This window comes from Meles meles, chromosome 19 (genome assembly GCF_922984935.1).
Source record: "Meles meles chromosome 19, mMelMel3.1 paternal haplotype, whole genome shotgun sequence".
Classification (NCBI taxonomy): domain Eukaryota; kingdom Metazoa; phylum Chordata; class Mammalia; order Carnivora; family Mustelidae; genus Meles; species Meles meles.
In genome coordinates, this window is record NC_060084.1 from 1,586,170 (window position 1) to 1,602,390 (window position 16,221).

General features: G+C 63.3%; 1 protein-coding gene across 1 annotated transcript in view; it reads left to right on the forward strand.

Moving 5' to 3' along the window:
- Positions 1-200: 200 nt before the first annotated feature.
- Positions 201-16,221, forward strand: part of SLC7A5 (solute carrier family 7 member 5) — a 31,516-nt gene continuing 15,495 nt past the window's right edge. The window contains exons 1-2 of the mRNA XM_045988633.1: positions 201-806; positions 13,891-14,016. Coding sequence (XP_045844589.1) covers positions 263-806; positions 13,891-14,016 — 670 coding nt within the window. The 5' untranslated portion in view covers positions 201-262. The remainder of the gene's footprint in view (positions 807-13,890; positions 14,017-16,221) is intronic.

Genomic DNA, 16,221 nt, shown 5'->3' on the forward strand with positions numbered 1-16,221 from the left:
CACGAGCAGGTGCGCGCCGGCGCCGCGTGGGCGGGGCTTGCGCCCTCTAACCGCCAGGCAGCGGCGGCGGGGCGCGGGGCGGGGCCTGCGCCGGCGGGAGGGCGGGGCCTGCGCCGGCGGGGCGGGGGCGGGGCCTGAGCCGGCGTATAAAAGCGCCGGCGGGCCTGCGCCCTGACGCAGCGGCCGGCAGCCGCGCTGGGAGCGGTTCCTCGCTGGGCGGCGGCGCGCGCCTCGTGGTCGGCCCGGCCGCAGGCTCGGCGGCATGGCAGGCGCCGGCCCGAAGCGGCGCGCGTCCGCGGTGCCCGCGGCGGCCGAGGAGGAGGAGCGGCAGGCGCGGGAGCGGATGCTGGCGACGCGGCGCGCGGACGGCGCGGAGGGCGCGGAGGGCGCGGAGGGCGTGACCCTGCAGCGGAGCATCACGCTCTTCAACGGCGTGGCCATCATCGTGGGCACCATCATCGGCTCGGGCATCTTCGTGACGCCCACCGGCGTGCTCAAGGAGGCGGGCTCGCCGGGGCTGGCGCTGGTGGTGTGGGCCGTGTGCGGGGTCTTCTCCATCGTGGGCGCGCTCTGCTACGCGGAGCTGGGGACCACCATCACCAAGTCGGGCGGCGACTACGCCTACATGCTCGAGGTGTACGGCTCGCTGCCCGCCTTCCTCAAGCTCTGGATCGAGCTGCTCATCATCCGGCCGTCCTCGCAGTACATCGTGGCGCTCGTCTTCGCCACCTACCTGCTCAAGCCGCTCTTCCCCACCTGCCCGGTGCCCGAGGACGCCGCCAAGCTCGTGGCCTGCCTCTGCGTGCGTGAGTACGGCCCGCGGGGGCGGGGGGCGGCGGGGCCGGGGCGGTGAGGCGGGGGCGGCGGGGTGGGGCGGGGGGCGTGGTCCACTTCCTCCCCTCGTCCCTCCGCGCCGCGCTTCCCTGCCTCGTGCGAGCGTCCGCGCGTGTCCCGTCCGCGCTCCCCGGGGCGGCTGCCCAGCAGACGCTGCGGTTCGAGGGGGAAACTCATTCATTCCCGCTCCGGAAACCGGCCCGCCCGGAGTCGGCGGGGGCTGGCCCGTCCCACGCCGGCGCTCCGGCAGGCGGCGGGCTCGGAGTAGCCGCCGCGGGTCGGGCTGCGCCTCCCCCTTGTGCGGGATGGGGGCGCGGGGTGGGCCTGGGGGTCCGCAGCCGTGCGGAAAAACAGCCCTGCTCGTGTTCCTCACCGTGGGCCTGGCCTGGGTGTGTCGGAGGGTGCGGCCCGGGGAGCCACGAGGGGTCTGCAAAAACCCTTGTCCTGTGGGGCTTCAGGGGAAAATCGTTTGTGCCGAGCATCATGTGGTTTTCTTCTCTTTCCTGGCTGTTGGCGCTTTTTGTGCCTGCCTCCCCTTGGCCGGCCTCTGTGGAGCCTTGCGGGATGGAAGCGTCCCGCTTTCAGAGCTGCCACCGATGCGAGGATTTCCTGGATGTTCTTAAGTGCCCACAGGTCCAGAGCCCGCGGGCTCCGTTCAGGGCTGGGGTCCTGGCTGCGAAACTGGGGGACTGTGCGCTTACCAAGAGTGGCTCCTGATGGGCAGTGGCTGCCGGTGCCGTGGGGATTCTCTAGCGTGTGGGCCGCGTGTCCTGCACGAGCCACACCGTCCCGCGGGGCAGGCGCGCTTCACCGAGTGCTGAGTCCAGAAGGCAAACCCAGTGCGGTTCCGCTTGGCTGCCTGACATCGCTCGCTTTCCCGAGAGAGACCCTGAACAGAGCCGCCATGCGGGGGAAGGAGCGGTATTTGCCTTTGGGGGGGCCATCTCAGGAAGCGGATCTCGGCTTTAAAAGAACAAAAACATTTGTCCCAGTCTAAGAGGTCCATCTGCTCGAGGACAGGAAGACCTGTGGTTTCTGGTGGGGCTTTCAGATGAGGGTTTTTGTTTTGTTTTTTTTAAAGATTTTATTTATTTATTTGACAGAGATCATAAGTAGGCACAGAGGCAGGCAGGGGTGGGGGGAAGCAGTCTCCCTGCCAAGCAGAGAGCCCGATGCGGTGCTCGATCCCAGGACCCTGAGATCATGACCTGAGCCGAAGGCAGCGGCTTAACCCACTGAGCCACCCAAGCGCCCCGAGATGAGGGTTTTATGGGATGACACATTGGTCTGGAAAGGGAGAGCCCCTCTAAAGGCAGGATGACTTTTTTTTTTTTTTAAGATTTTATTTATTTATTTGACAGACAGAGATCACAAGCAGGCAGAGAGTCAGGCAGAGAGAGAGAGGAGGAAGCAGGCTCACGGCTGAGCAGAGAGCCCAATGCCGGGCTCGATCCCAGAACCCTGGGATCTTGACCTGAGCCGAAGGCAGAGGCTTTAACCCACTGAGCCACCCAGGCGCCCCTGGGATGACTTTTTTGGATATGATTATAATAATCATGTTCCAATACGATTTAGTGTTTGTGGGCCCAGGCTGTGGTGAAACAGATCATGTCTCTAAGGGCCTGTCCTCTCTCCAGTCTTTGAAAATAAGTCCCTTCTTAAACTTTCAGGTTTAAGTAGATGGCAGAGGGACTGCGGTGAGTTCAGCCGCCCCCCCACCGGGTCACTGTGGTGCTGCTGGGCCTGGCCAGGAGTCCTGCTGACAGCGCCCCTGCCCCTGGGGGCTGTGAGTGGGACTGAGGTTTTCCATGTCCTCATCAGTCTTTGGGCCTTTTCTTCCCTGAACCGCCCTGGGAGTGTGTCCGGTGTGTGTGGGTGTCTCTCTCTGGAGGAAAGAGGACTTTCAGTTACAGAAGGGGACTCCCGTCTGCCAGGATGAGCGCCAGTCTAGAGCCTCCCTGTCTGGAAAGAGAGGCCGGCCCAAGGCTCGCAGAACTTGGAGCTGCTGGGCACAGGCGGCTCTAAGTTGAGCAAGGAGAAAGGTTATGGGTGTCCAGGGAGGCAGGCCCACCCTCGTAGGGGCCTCTGAGAAGGCAGCGAAAAGCCACAGAGAGTTTCTGAGTGTCCAAGTATCCCACAACGGCTGGGTTCTAGAAGTTCTCCCCGAGGAAAGGAGGGGCACTCTGCTCCGCTCTCTGCCTCGAGCTCCCCCCCGCCCACCCCCGCAGCCGTGCGGGCCCAGGCTCCATGGTGCACGGTGGGAGGGCCTGGTGGCCTGCCCCTTCGGAGCCGTGTCATGGGTTTGTCTCGGGTTTGCTGGCTAGTTTTTTCAGTGCCCTGGACACAACCCACCACAGTTTTGGCTTCCTAAAAAATGCTGCTGTGAAACAGGTCGGCTTCGGTGCTTGGTGCGGTCCTGCTGGTAGTACGTGTGGCCATAAAGCCCTTTTCTTTAGGTCTGACCACAGCGACCACCACGGGGCCCTCGTCTAGTGTGGCTCTGGTGTTGCCCAGTGCATGAAACGGTGAGAGAGACTCGCTCTGCCAGTCTTTGTTTTTTTTAACATTTTATTTATTTATTTGACAGACAGAGATCACAAGCAGGCAGAGAGGCGGGCAGAGAGAGGAGGAAGCAGGCTTCCTGCCAAGCAGAGAACCTGATGAGCGGCTCGATCCCAGGACCCTGGGATCACGACCTGAGCCGAAGGCAGAGGCTTAACCCACTGAGCCACCCAGGCGCCCTCGCTCAGTCAGTCTTTTTTTTTTAAAGATTTTATTTTTTATTTATTTGACAGAGAGAAATCACAAGAGAGGCAGGCAGAGAGAGAGGAAGGGAAGCAGGCTCTCCGCTGAGCAGAGAGCCGGATGTGGGACTCGATCCCAGGACCCCGAGATCACGACCCGAGCTGAAGGCAGCAGCTTAACCCACTGGGCCACCCAGGCGCCCCATCTCAGTCAGTCTTGATGGCCGTGTGGGATCTGGCGTGAGACCAGGCTTACCTTCTCCCTAAACAAAAACGTGGTAGCGATTGCTTGGACCTGAGGTGATGGGGGCTTTTCCTTTCGGCAGAAGTCGCTCCGACTGGAGTTCAGATTCTCGCCAGCCTCAGCTGCTGTGTCGAGGTCACTCCCACTCCAGACGCAGGTGTCGGGCCGTGGCTGCAGACTGCTGGGCGCCTACCCTCCTCTGCCCACTCCCCCACCGTTGGGCGTGGGTGTGACTGGGCCCACTGGGACAGCGGCCAGGTGTTTGTAGAGCTCATGGTCTGCTGGTGGCTCTGGTCCCTTTCGGGCTGGGGTCTGGAAGGCACTTCCGTCTGCCTTCTTGTGGGAGACAGACGGGGGTTGCAAGGGTCCCCTACCCCACCATGCCCCTGGATTGGGCAAATCCATGTGGGGCAGGGGTGAGTGTTCCTCCAGGGACCTGTGAGCCAAGATGGTTTCTAACTGGTGTCAGGAGAGCCTAAGCTCTGGTATGAACAGACCTGGTCTGGTTGGGGAAATCCGCTTGGGCCTCAGCAGAGTTTCCACATCCGTGAGATGGGGATGGGTCACAGCTCTGCCAGGTGAACGTGGGAACTCGCGGCCCCGGCGTGCGGATCGAGCGGGGCACACGTGGCTGCCTTTGTTCCCAGCACCACCCTCTGTCTGCTGCTCACCCTTGAGCTGCCCTTGAACTTGTTGTTTTCCAGTCTAGCAAAGAGCGGGAGGCCCAGAGAATGGAGAGAAGGCAGGAAGAGCGGTGGGTGAATGCCAAGGTCTCCCTCTCGGGCTGGGGTCTGAGCTGTGACATGCCTGGCCCACAAGGAGTCCCTTCCTGCCTTGGGGACAGGAGATTGGGGGTCCTGATGGTGAGGGGCATGGATCAGGGATGGGTTTGGCTGGCCGTGGATTGGGGCCAGCCTACATGAGGGTAAGTCAGTTGGGGCGATGACCAGAGTGGGAGGGGAGCCCAAGCCCTACCCCCCAGTCTTCTGGTTGACCGGCTCTCCTCCATCAGGTCCAGGCAGTGCCCACTCCGGGGGCTGCGGGGTACCCACACAGTGTGTCTGCCACTATACCGCCTGGTCTCGGGCATCCGAACGCCTGCCCGCCGCCAGGGCTGGGCCCATCTCTGCCCAACCAGTGAGGCTTCTGGGTGTTCGCACGTTGCTGGCGACCCCAGAGTCACAAGCCGTGAGCTAAGTGCAGACGACAGCCCAGTCATTAGCACAGAAATCTCACGTTCCCAGCCAGACGTGAGCGTGCTCGGGCCACTGGGGCAAGTCACGCCGAGTCACGGGACTGGAGCTCAGCCCCATGTGGTCCTTCACGAGAGCGCGTGACCTCGAGGAAGCGCGAGATGCTGGGTGGGCATTTCTAACCCTTCTCTCCCTGGGTCACGGACCCCTTTGATAATCCGATGGAATGTGCAGACTCTGCCCAGAAATGTGTTCCAGGCGTATTAACTCCGAAGTGTGCATAATCACGGGGTTCTCACACCCCTGCCCCCCTAAGGGTGGCAGAAGTGGATCTGGCATCTCCTGGCTGCCTCTTGTCACATGCTCCTGCCCCAGCCTTTGAAACGAGTGTTGCCATCCTTCTCGTATGGCCAGGGAAACTGAGGCAGGGGCGGGCTGAGAGCCCACCGTGTGGTGCTGAACCGCCTTTTGTCGTGGTGTGTGGGGACACATGGCTGCATCTTGGGCGGGAGTGGCCGATGCCAGGGCCCTTGGGTGGTGTCGGTCGCCAGGTCCAGGCATCCGGTCAGCCAGAGTAAGGAGACGTGGGGACCTGAGGTTTGTCCCATGGAGTCTTTGGGGTATGCTTGTCGCCTGACCGCCCCCCGCCGTGCACAGCTGGCCAGGGAGCCTTGTATCTTTCCTTCTCGTTTCCATCCAGATCTTTGTCTTGCAAAGGAGCTTCTAGGGCAGGCGAGGCCCACAGCTGCCCCCCGGCACGCGCCCCTTCCCGTGCCCACCTGGATCGCCAGTCCCCGTTTGCCTTCTGTGACCCACAGCTGGTGCTGGGACCCAGGGGCTGCGGGGGGGTGCGACCTCCCTGGGCCCTCTCTGCATTGCTGGCCAGGCACTCCCCAGGGCACACTTGTCCCCAATGCTGGGCTTTGTCCCGTGCCCTCCCAGCAGGCCTCCAACCACCCAGGTGCCTAGGGAGGCTCACAGTGTGGGAGGTGCCTCCACACCCCCCCCAAGCCTGTCCAGGCGGAACTCCCTCCGTCCCTGCGGGAGAATTTTTGGGGGCCACGCCCACCCCTCCCACCACGTGAGACACGGGCACCACCCTCCCTTCTGGGCCCTTGGAGCATGGTGCTCGCAACCTGATCCTGCTCTGAATTCCCCTGACCTTGGCTGCTGGCGGACGTCTGTCCCTGCTGAGACCCGGCGGATTGTCCGTGGTTGTCTCTGAGTTCACAACGTGGCCAGTCTCCAGCTCTGAGGCCACTGCAGGGAAACAGGCCTGAAGCCCACCGTGACCTTGTGTCCAGCCTCATGCTTGGCCGTGTGGGTGTGAGCGGCCAGGGCTGGCCGGGACCGGCGCTGGGCACAGACATGCTCATATCCTGCCCGAGTTATCTGGGCTGCTGCGGAAGAAGGCGTGGGTGGGACTCTGGGCCCTGTCCCTATCCCCCAACTACTGTGAGTCCCTTGGGCTGTGTGACCTGGGACTGGGTGCTTAGCTTCCCTGGGTCTGTGTCTCAGCAGAGCAGTGGTGTGTGGTCCCGCTTCAGAGGGTGTGTGACTTCGTCATCTCCTCACTGCAGGGACCGGTGACAGAGGCATTGTCCGGACTTCGGACGGGACAGGGCACTTGTGCCTGGTAGGGGGAGCAGCGGACCAGCTGGGGGCCCAGGAGCTGTGGCCCTCCGAGGTGCAGCAGTGGATAGAGACGAGGCCTGGCTGGAGCTGCCCCTAATCTGGGCACCTTCGTGTCATAGCCCTGGGATAGGGGGCGTCTCCTGCAATTATCTTAGACCCCCTGGAGCTAAGGGAAAGGACCCAAGGACCTGGGATGGGTGTGGGGGGAGGATGGCTGGATGGGACCCGGGTAGAGCAGGTGTCCCCCCTCAACACCCGGAAGCCATCTGCTGGCTCGCCCTGAGGAGGACCAGGGTCAGGGGTCTGGGGAGGAAGGGAGGCCCAACCGCAGTCTGGTTAAGGAGCATTTTGTCCTGGTGGATGGGTGAGGTCATCACTGCCCAGACAGGGAGTTTGAGGACCTGTGTGCGGCCTGGTCGTGGGGGAAGGGGGCCGCTGGCAGGGAGCTCTTTCCAGAAGACGAAGGGAGAGGGCTTGGGAAGCCTCGCTGTGGTTCAGCAGTGTGCGGCCGGCGTGAAGAGCCCATGCTGGGGTGTGAGGCCTGGGGGTACACACCGGGCCCTGTCCTGCCGCCACCTTACCTGGGAGAAGGGAGACGCGTGTGAACACGTTGTCTGACACTGGTCAGGCCCTGTCACGTGATGGGTGGCATGCTGTGGGGGCACCCCCCAGGATGCTCTTGGCTGCCCCTCTCCTGAGCGCGGCCCCTGCATCGCCAGCATGGCCTGCACGGGAAACCTTCCGTCCGGAGAGCGGAGACGCTGGAGGCACCGGCTGGCGGCCCCTGACCCACCCGGCCCCTGCCCTTCGGAGGGCGCTCGGTACGCGGGCATCACGCGTGTGCACGTGGGGGGTGGGCCCCTGGGGGAGTTGCCCCCCTCAGTAAGCAGCAGAATCACCCGGTTGGGAGGACTGATGCTCAGGCTCCCCAGAGCTAGAAGGTCGGAGCGCCACATGGGCTGGGGAGCAGGACGGGAGTCCTGGCCGGGGCTCCAGAGCGCAGGAGTGGGACTGGGGAGACCTGCGCGTCCTCTCTGCACTCCGTGGGCTGTGTGACGTCCAGTGAGTCAGCCAGCCTCTCTGAGCTCCATTCACCCAGCTATCTGATGAGGCTAGATGCTCCCTGTCCTCTCAGGCTGTGACCACCGTGCGTTTCCCTCCGTTTGCTTCTGCCGTAGAATGACTAGAGGTGCAGGGTAGATGGCTGGGGGTTTCCAGGCCCCCAGGGGGACCCCAAAGCACAGACATTCCCGCACAACAGCCTGGTCTGTCCTGAGCCGATCTTCACAGTTGGCAGTGACCAGCTGGTGGGGGGCCGGACAGCGAGTTCGCCTGCTCTTACCCCTCCCCCCACAGCTGTGCGGAGCCCCGACACACTGAGCAGCCCGCCCCGCGCCCCACAGCATGTGAGCACTCGGGCATCGCTTCAGAGCTAAGGGGGAGCTACCCCCCTGGCTGTCCTGGCTGTTTTGGGGGCGGGGGCCCCCGGGGACCTCCCTGTTCTCCGGGAATTGTGCCTCAGAAAAGCCAATAAAGTGAGACACCGCTGTCTGCCGGCGGTCCCCTGCTCGCCCCAGGACTCGGGGTGGTTGGTCGCGTTCTGAGCTAAGTCTGCCCCTCGCTGGTGTGTTTTGGCATGAGCTCGCCAGCCCCATTCCTGGTGCGTGCCGGCACCCGCGCCCCAGGGCCTGGTGAACTCCTTGGTCAGATTAAAAATGGGAGGAAATGTGGAGACGCCCTTTCCAAGGCGGGTCTTGGGAATTTGAAAACAGGACACCGGCCTATCAGCAGTCTCTTTCCAGGGAGAAGCAGGGAGTCGACAGGATGTGGGGGGCGGCTTGAGAGCCCGTGTCCCCGCCTCTGTGGAGGGGCTGCGTCGGCTTCTCCCCCCGCAGTAAGCGGCCTCTTGGAGGGAGCCTGGGGCCCTGTGGGAACAGCTCCCTGCCCTGGGTGGGTCTGGAGCAGGGCTCTCGACCTCAGCGGGCTCCGTGTTCTAGCACGTTCTGAGGCTGAGGTAGGCCTGTCAGGTGGTTTGGGGTCATGCGCATTCCTTTCCTCCAAATCGCCCTCCGGTTCTGCAAGTGGGATCTTTGTGGGGGTCTCTGGGCCCGCAGCCCTGGCGTCCCAGGGCAGAGTTAGGCATGCGGACTCTCGGGCCGGCCCATCGGAAGCTCTGGGTTGCCCCCCCACTATCCCACAAGGCCCTCGGGCGTCCGGGGAGGGGGAGATGCTATCTGCCCTGGGGAGGGACAACAGAGTCCAAGGCAGGACCTGAAGGAGGAGGTGATCGTGGCCCCCAGGTGGCCTGTTGGGAGGGGGGCTCGCCCAGAGGACGTGTGCCCTGTGAGGGGCAGGGACCAGGTGCTGGTCAACGACCTCCACCCTCCCTGAGGCCCCGTGAAGCTCTGGGCCCCTGCGGGTGCGGGGCATGGGGGTGGGGGGGTGGGGGGTTGGGCTATGGTTCTCTCCCGCTTACTCATGACCTTCCCCTGGTGTGCTTGACCTCAAGCCAGTGGAGGGGGAGGGCTAGGCCTGCCCGCAGGTGCTTGGAGGCCGGCAAACCCCACAGCGCCCGCCGGTGCTCACGCACCACCCTCGTTAACCACGGTCCTTGCCAACTCTGGTGCAGGCGTCCGCACGGTCCCGAGGAAGCACCGCCCGGGCACTGGGCCCGCTGCAGCCCTCCACGTCTCACCCTCGGTTGGTGTGGCTCTTTTGTGTTTCGTTTCGGTGTGTTTTTTTCTTTTTACTTCTTTTATTTTTATCTTGGAAATTTTTGTTTAGTTTTGGTGTTTTTAAATGAAAACAGGCTCCCCTTGCATTTCAGCCTCCCCCGGGTGAAACAGCGCAATGAGTACATTGAACACAGGCTGCTGTCCAGGGGGCTCTGGTGATTGGGGTCCCTGGGGCGGCGTCCAGGGGTGAGGGGTCAGGGGGGAGGTGGGGCCGGGCTGGGGGAGGGAGCCTCTGCGTCCTGCCCGGGCAGCAGCTGCCTTCCCAGAGGCAGAGGCCGAGAGGAGGCTGGTGACCCGTGTGCTGGTGGAGAGTGTGTGTGCCCCCACCCCCGCTCAGGGCACCTTCTTTTGTGCCCCCACCCCGTGCCTTTGTGACGTCAGCTGCTTGAAGGCGCCACCGGGCAGGGAAGCAGGGAGCATGCAGGCATCCCGGGTCACGTCTAGCCCCGCCAGTGGCAGGACGCCCCACACTTGGGGTCGGGAGCGTCCCAGAGTGCTCCCTGAGGGGACCCTGGGAAGAACAGGTTGCGGGGGCCAGAGCCCAGGGCCCGAGGGGCCCTCTGGGGATGTGCAGCCCCGGGTCTGCAGGCAGGACTCTATCAACGGACATCGCCTACTCCGCGAGCCTGGAGCTCGCACCAGCGTCTCCCTGTGACCAGGTGTCCCGTGCGGCTGAGGGGTCGTCCTTCCCTCCCTGGGCATCGCTGCCCACCGTTGAGGTGCAGGAGGAGCCCTTGAGACCTGGCTCCTTTGCTGAGGTTGAGCTGGTGCTCCGGCTGGCCAGCGACACAGGCAGCACGAAGACAGGACAGACACACACGTGAAGGACAAGGGCCCAGTGCAGTTTGGGGGACCGGCCGCCAGCCCGGCCTGCCATCCTCAGCAGCCCAGAGCTGCCTTATCTCCCCAGGCCTGGCTGTTAGCAAGTGCGAGCACAGCCCCACTTATCTGGGGGTGCCCGTGTGCGGAGCCTTCCTAACGGCACCTCTGCCCCTGTCGGCCGGCCTGCTGGGGCCATGCCCTGTGGCTGCCTTCCCGCTGCCCACTTGTGGGACACAGGCCCTGCAGGGCTGCGCGTCCGTGAGGACAGTGGCCACACCGCTGACCCTTGGCACGTCCTCTCCGTACGCCCAGGGTCCCAGCGTCCCCACCAGACACCCGGCAGCACCCCCCCCCTTCTGCAGGCGTCCGGTCCTCAGGCAGGGCAGCTGAGACGCACAGCCAGCGGCCCGAGTCCCTGAGGAATGCGTGTGTTTACTTAAGGTTGTATTTCATTTTAAAACTCTTCGAGAGGCACGCCATGGAGAATACTAAAGCATTCCTTTATTTGTCAGCGAAAGTCAGGGAACGTGAAAGTTTCATCAAATTCTCAGTTCTTCTCTTTATAAAAGAAATGGATGTTACAAGGTAACTTTGTCCTGTGAGCAGGTCCCTTCTGCTCCCGCCTGCAGCCCGGCTTGCCTTGCCTGTGGGTGACCTGGGTGCTTTGAATGTGACCCAGAGCTTGTGTGTGTGAAGAGAGGCTCTGCGCGCCTGCCGGGCCGGCTGGGGAAGGGTCAGGTGTGGGCATGGCCAGGGCGTGCACCACGCATTCCTGATGGAGGGGCAGTGGCGTGCAAGGGGAGGGGCCCGGGGCCTCTGTCCTGCCGCGGTGACCGCCGAGACCAGCACAGCGGTAGTGGACCCCTCGGTAGGACTGACCGTGAGCCGGGAGCTCCGGGCAAGCCTGCTTTACTTCCTGGAGCCGGAATTGTCCCCTGTGAAATGGGGAAAGGGGCGGGAAGACCCCAGAAGAGCAGGGGCAGCGTGCAGGGCTGTCCAGAGCTGTGCCCACGTGCCGCTGCCAGGAGACCAGCCTGCCAGAAGCCGCATGGGGCAGGGCATCCAGCCTTCCGGGAGCACCGCCTCCCCGCGCTGCTGGGCCACACCTCCCCCGCCTGCCCTGCCTCCCTGGGGCATGAATGGGGGGAGTGCTACAACAGCTGAGCTGGGCCTGAGCTGGGCCGAGCTGGGCCGAGCTGGGCCGCCTCCTGCCAGAAGCCCATTTGCATGTGCGCAGAGCTAGCCACCTGTGCCTGCCGGGGGGCCAGGGCCTCCGCGCCAATACTCACCCCATCAGGAATTGTGACGCTGTCTCGGAAAACCCCGGCCCTGCGCTCGATCTGCTGAGGCTCCGGGGATCCGGGGGCAGGAAGAAACGGCCCGGCCTGGGCTTGCCCTCCCAGGCCCTTCCATCCCGGATCCCAGCCATGTGGCCAGATGAATCAATGAGCACAGGACTGAGCGCTGAGCGCCCCCCCCCCCCCCGCCGGAAGCCTAGGACACGGGAGTCCCACTGCTTTTCCCCCTGCCCTCCACCACGATGACCATGGGGCTGCCAGGTAGACCGCAGAGACCTGGGTCTGCCCCTACCATGTTGGGGCAGGGGGCCACTCTGAGCCTGTTTCCTCTTCTGTGTGGAGAATGGCAATGCTGACGTGGCTGATACAGGACAGCCATCTCCCTGCTGGTTCTGAGGGCCTGGACTGAATACTCCTGGGGCCACACTGAAGGTCCCCCAGGCTGTCTGCCTCATGCATTCTTGAGCCTTTCCTGGCCAGGCTCAGCTCCTCCTTCACCCCCGTAGTGTGGACACAGTCTGGAGCCCCACCTCCCTGCGGCAGCTCCTTTTACTACAGGGCCTGCGAGGGGCGGGTGCAGACCACGGCCTGAGAACCCAGGGGCTCCTCCAGGGTCCATGCCAGGCCCAAAGCCGCTGCGCAGTCTTGGTGGCATTGCATCAGCCAGAGCCCGGGGCAGTGGGGAATGTGGCTGGGGGGGGAGGGGCGCTATTAAGGCGTCAGTTAATTTCCTGGAGGGAAAAGCAGGTGGCAGGGGGAAGCACCCTGGGATGGTTCCTGTTTTCCTTCTACCTGAGCTGCTGGGTCTTACAGTCATTAGGGCAGATTGATTTCTTCTGGCCGCAACTGCTCTAACTGTAAAATTTCACTGATTCACTGTAGTTGGGGAAGAAGCCCCCTGGGGTCCACCAGTCCCCAGCGGGTTCCGTGTCAGAAAGAGAAAAGATGTGCAGACCTTTCTGGAGCTTCTTACCTTAACTGCAGCCCTTGGAGAAGCCGTAGGTGTGGGGGCTTGTGGGGGGCCCTTCCGAGGTCTAGGCCCTGCGGGTTAAAGTCGGAGGACCAGCCTCCAGGAAGGAAGGGCTCCGCTCTGCGCCCTTGTGGGTTTCCTGGTGTGAAAGCTCCCGGACAGGCGACCTCGAGCGGCTTCAGGAGGACGCAGGCTGGCGAGCTCACCCCTCCACCGCACGCACCCCGGGCGTCGCGTCCTCCCACAGCAGAGCGACCGAGTGCGTGAGCCAGCACTAATGTACCCTAAGGCCTGAGTGTTGGGGATTCGTTGCCTTTGTCTTAACGCAGTTTGGCTCCATTGGATGTTGGCCGTGACACCAGCTCCCGAGCTCCCTGCACTTCCTGTGTCTCCCGCACACCTGCTGTCTGGCCACACGGATGCCTCCGCTTCGGGTCAGGGCCAGGGGTCTCCTGGGAGCGGGCAGGGCCTGCTGGTGTGCATCTGGGTGTGTTGGTAGAGCCGGGCTTAGCCGCCCACCTGTGTCCCCCAACCCCGGTCCCACCTTCCCTTCCGTCCCGGCTGGTCGAGCCACTGTGGTGGGTGTGATTTCCAGTTTTCAGCATATGCGGGTAAAATCCCCAGCTGGGTCCGCCCGTGCATTGCCTCTTGCTGACCCCATCCTTGGGTCAGCCTCGCCTTCGGTCCCCGTTTCACGTGTCAGAATGGCCCCCCGTGGTCCCAGCACGGGGCTTGTCATATGGACTCATGCTAACTGTATCTCACTTAACCTGTTTCCTCTGTGGGATTCCAGAAGGTTCTGTCTGCAGAAAGGGTTTCCCACCTTGGGTAAGCGAGGTGGGCTGTGTGGGCACCTAAGTTGGGCTAAAATGGTGGGAGGAGCCCGTAGGAAGGTGCGTTTGTGTCTACCCTGCGCTCTGAAGATAGGGCCCAGGTGTGCCACAGGTGCGGCAGGGGTGGGGCGGGGCGGGGCTGTGGGGCAGAGGCTGGCAGGGGGTTGAGATTCATTCTTTAAAAGTTCTTTATGGCACAGGGGTTCCTGGGGGGCTCAGTCGGTAAAGCGTCTGCCTTGGGCTCAAGTCGTGATCCCAGGGTCCCAGGATCGAGTCCCGCGTCCGGCAGTGGGGAGCCCTCTCCAGCCGCTCCCCCTGCTCCTGCTCTCTCTCGCTCTCTCTCTCTCTCTCAAATAAATAAATAAAATCTTTGTGATAGCCCAAGGGCGAGTGGGATTGTAGCTGTTTTGAGAGTCAGGAAGTCCTGTTCTCAGCCTCTGGCCTTGAGCCTGGAGAGCCCAGAGCAGAACCAGGCCCAGAAGCTGGGAACTGCCGGAGGCAGTGGGGGTGGGCTGAGGCCCACTGAGGGGGGGCGGCCTGAGGCCCTGTCCCAGGTCACTCACTGCTGCCCTCTGTCCACAGTGCTCCTCACGGCCGTGAACTGCTACAGTGTGAAAGCCGCCACCCGGGTCCAGGACGCCTTCGCCGCGGCCAAGCTCCTGGCGCTGGCCTTGATCATCCTGCTCGGCTTCATCCAGATCGGGAGGGGTGAGTGCAAGCCGGGGGTCCCCGTCCCCAAGTGCCCCTGCCTGGAAGGTTTGGCACTCTGGCACGCACGGCTTCCCTTGAGCCAGTCACGCTGTCTGGCAACAGGCACTGTCGTCCTTGCGGAGACTGAACAGCGAGTTAAATCCCGAGTGATGGGGAGAAACACCCACCCTGGCCCCTCTGCACCCCACCTGCAAGGGCAGGCATAGGATGGGGACATGTCCGTTTGCAGAGGCACCTCAGGGCTGTGCCTGGTGCACGGAGAGCGAAGAGGAATGGAACTGTGACCAAGACAGTCACACACGGGGGCCCACATCCCACGTGCACGTTCGATGGGGGGTGGCTGTCTGCCAGGGAGGATGTACGACCTCCCCCAGCCCCAGCACCTTGCCTGCTGACCCCTCCCGCTGTGGGCCACCACTGTCTGACCCTCTAGGTTATCCACACCATGGTGCTTGGTGGCAGCGTGTCCTCTCCGTGCTGGGGAGGGAAGTACACAGTTTCCCCGGCGGGGGTGGTCTCTAGCTGGTCTCACAGACCAGCGCTCCGCAGGGTGGTGCTTCAGAGAGGGTCACCACGGGGACGCACAGCCACGTGCACGCAGAGGACACACGGAGGCCCGGCCAGTGCCCCACAGCCTCTGTGGTGGCCTCGCTCCACGTCCGAGCGCTCTCCGAGCCCTGGGGTGCGAGAAGGCAGCACCCGTGCCTCTGGCTTAGCGGGGTGCTGGTCGCCTGCTTCACCGAGTCTCGGGGTCAGTGGGAGGCCGGGACTAGGGCCGGGTCTGTGCCGTCCACGATCGCGTGCCAGCCCAGGGCCGCCCCTCGTGCGCAGGCTTCTCAGGCCTCTGTGGGTGTCTTCACCGCAGCCCCCACGCCTCACATGCAGTTTAGCTATGAGTCGAGTGGGTAGAAACCCCGGGCCGGCCCCGTGTCTGCCGTGTCTTCCAGACTTCTGCCCATGATACCCAGAAACCCATTCTTGCCGTTCTCAGCGCCCCTGCTCCCTTCCTGTGGCAGCCACGCAGGGCAGCCCGCATTACAGGAACCCAGCGTCCAAGACCATGGCCCATGCAGCGGAGACGTTCGTGATTCGGGAGAAGTGGGTGTCCGTGGGCCGTCTCTGGGGCCAGAGAGAAGCCCACGCGCTGCTCTTCGTTGGCCTAGTAACATGGCAGGGAGAGTCAGGTAGTTGAGGCAGAATATCTTTAGCGGACACGGCCCGTGTGTGAGGGCTTCTCACGTGGCCTCTGCCCCTCACGAGAACCCAGAACCCACGAGCTACGATCACCGCCTGATTTCCAGACCCTTTCTGGGGCAGGTGGGTCACTGCTTTGGGGGCCGGACCTCCTCCCGGGAGCCCATCTCCAATCACCCAGGAGATCCATAGTCCCCTCCTGGCCTCAGGGGCGCTGACCAGGCAGCGCTGGGTGGTAGGGATTGGCCCCCAGTCGGGACCGCTGCTGCTCCGGGACTCCCTCCGCACCCCAGGACTCCAGGGTACAGCATCTCCTTGCAGATAGGCCCGTATCATCTTCCTTATTCCTGGAGTTCTGAGGACCTGGTCGGGGCTTCCCTGTGCAGCATCATGAGACAGGTCGGGCGGGACCCCGCGGGCCAGACTCTGTGCAGCCCGGAGACATTCTATAGATCTGCTCGGAAGCGATTCGCTTGGCCGGTCTGATTAGCCACAGACGGATGAGGAATGTGGAGGGGGTGACCTGACTTTTGTAAAAACATATTTCAGTCCGCAAAGCAAAGAGCCTTTGTTCGGCTGGAATACCTAATGTGTTTATGATGCTGGTGCCGTTGAAAACATCCCGCCCCCGGCCCCAGCCCCTTAAGCAGTTCCTTTCTGAACTCGGGATTCAGTGCGGCGTCTGCAGAATTCTGCATCCTGGTTTTCTCCGGGAGCTCTGTGTGCTCCCAGATGAACGCCTTCCCTTCTGGGGGGCACATGGTTGTAAAGTGGACCCCCTTCTCCTCCAACGGAGTCTATGGTCTGACTCTTCTTCCCTCGGGCATCCTGCCCGTCACCCTGGGTCCCCGTGCTAATGGCTGGTGGGAGGGCCTGGATCCTTGGGGCAGGGGCTCGGCTCGACTGCTTGACTATCCCCGGCTGGGTAGCGTCACAGCCCAGACCCCACATGCCCTGCGCCCCTGGGCTCTGAGTGCCAGTGTCCTGCCCCAGCCCACCGAGCACCCG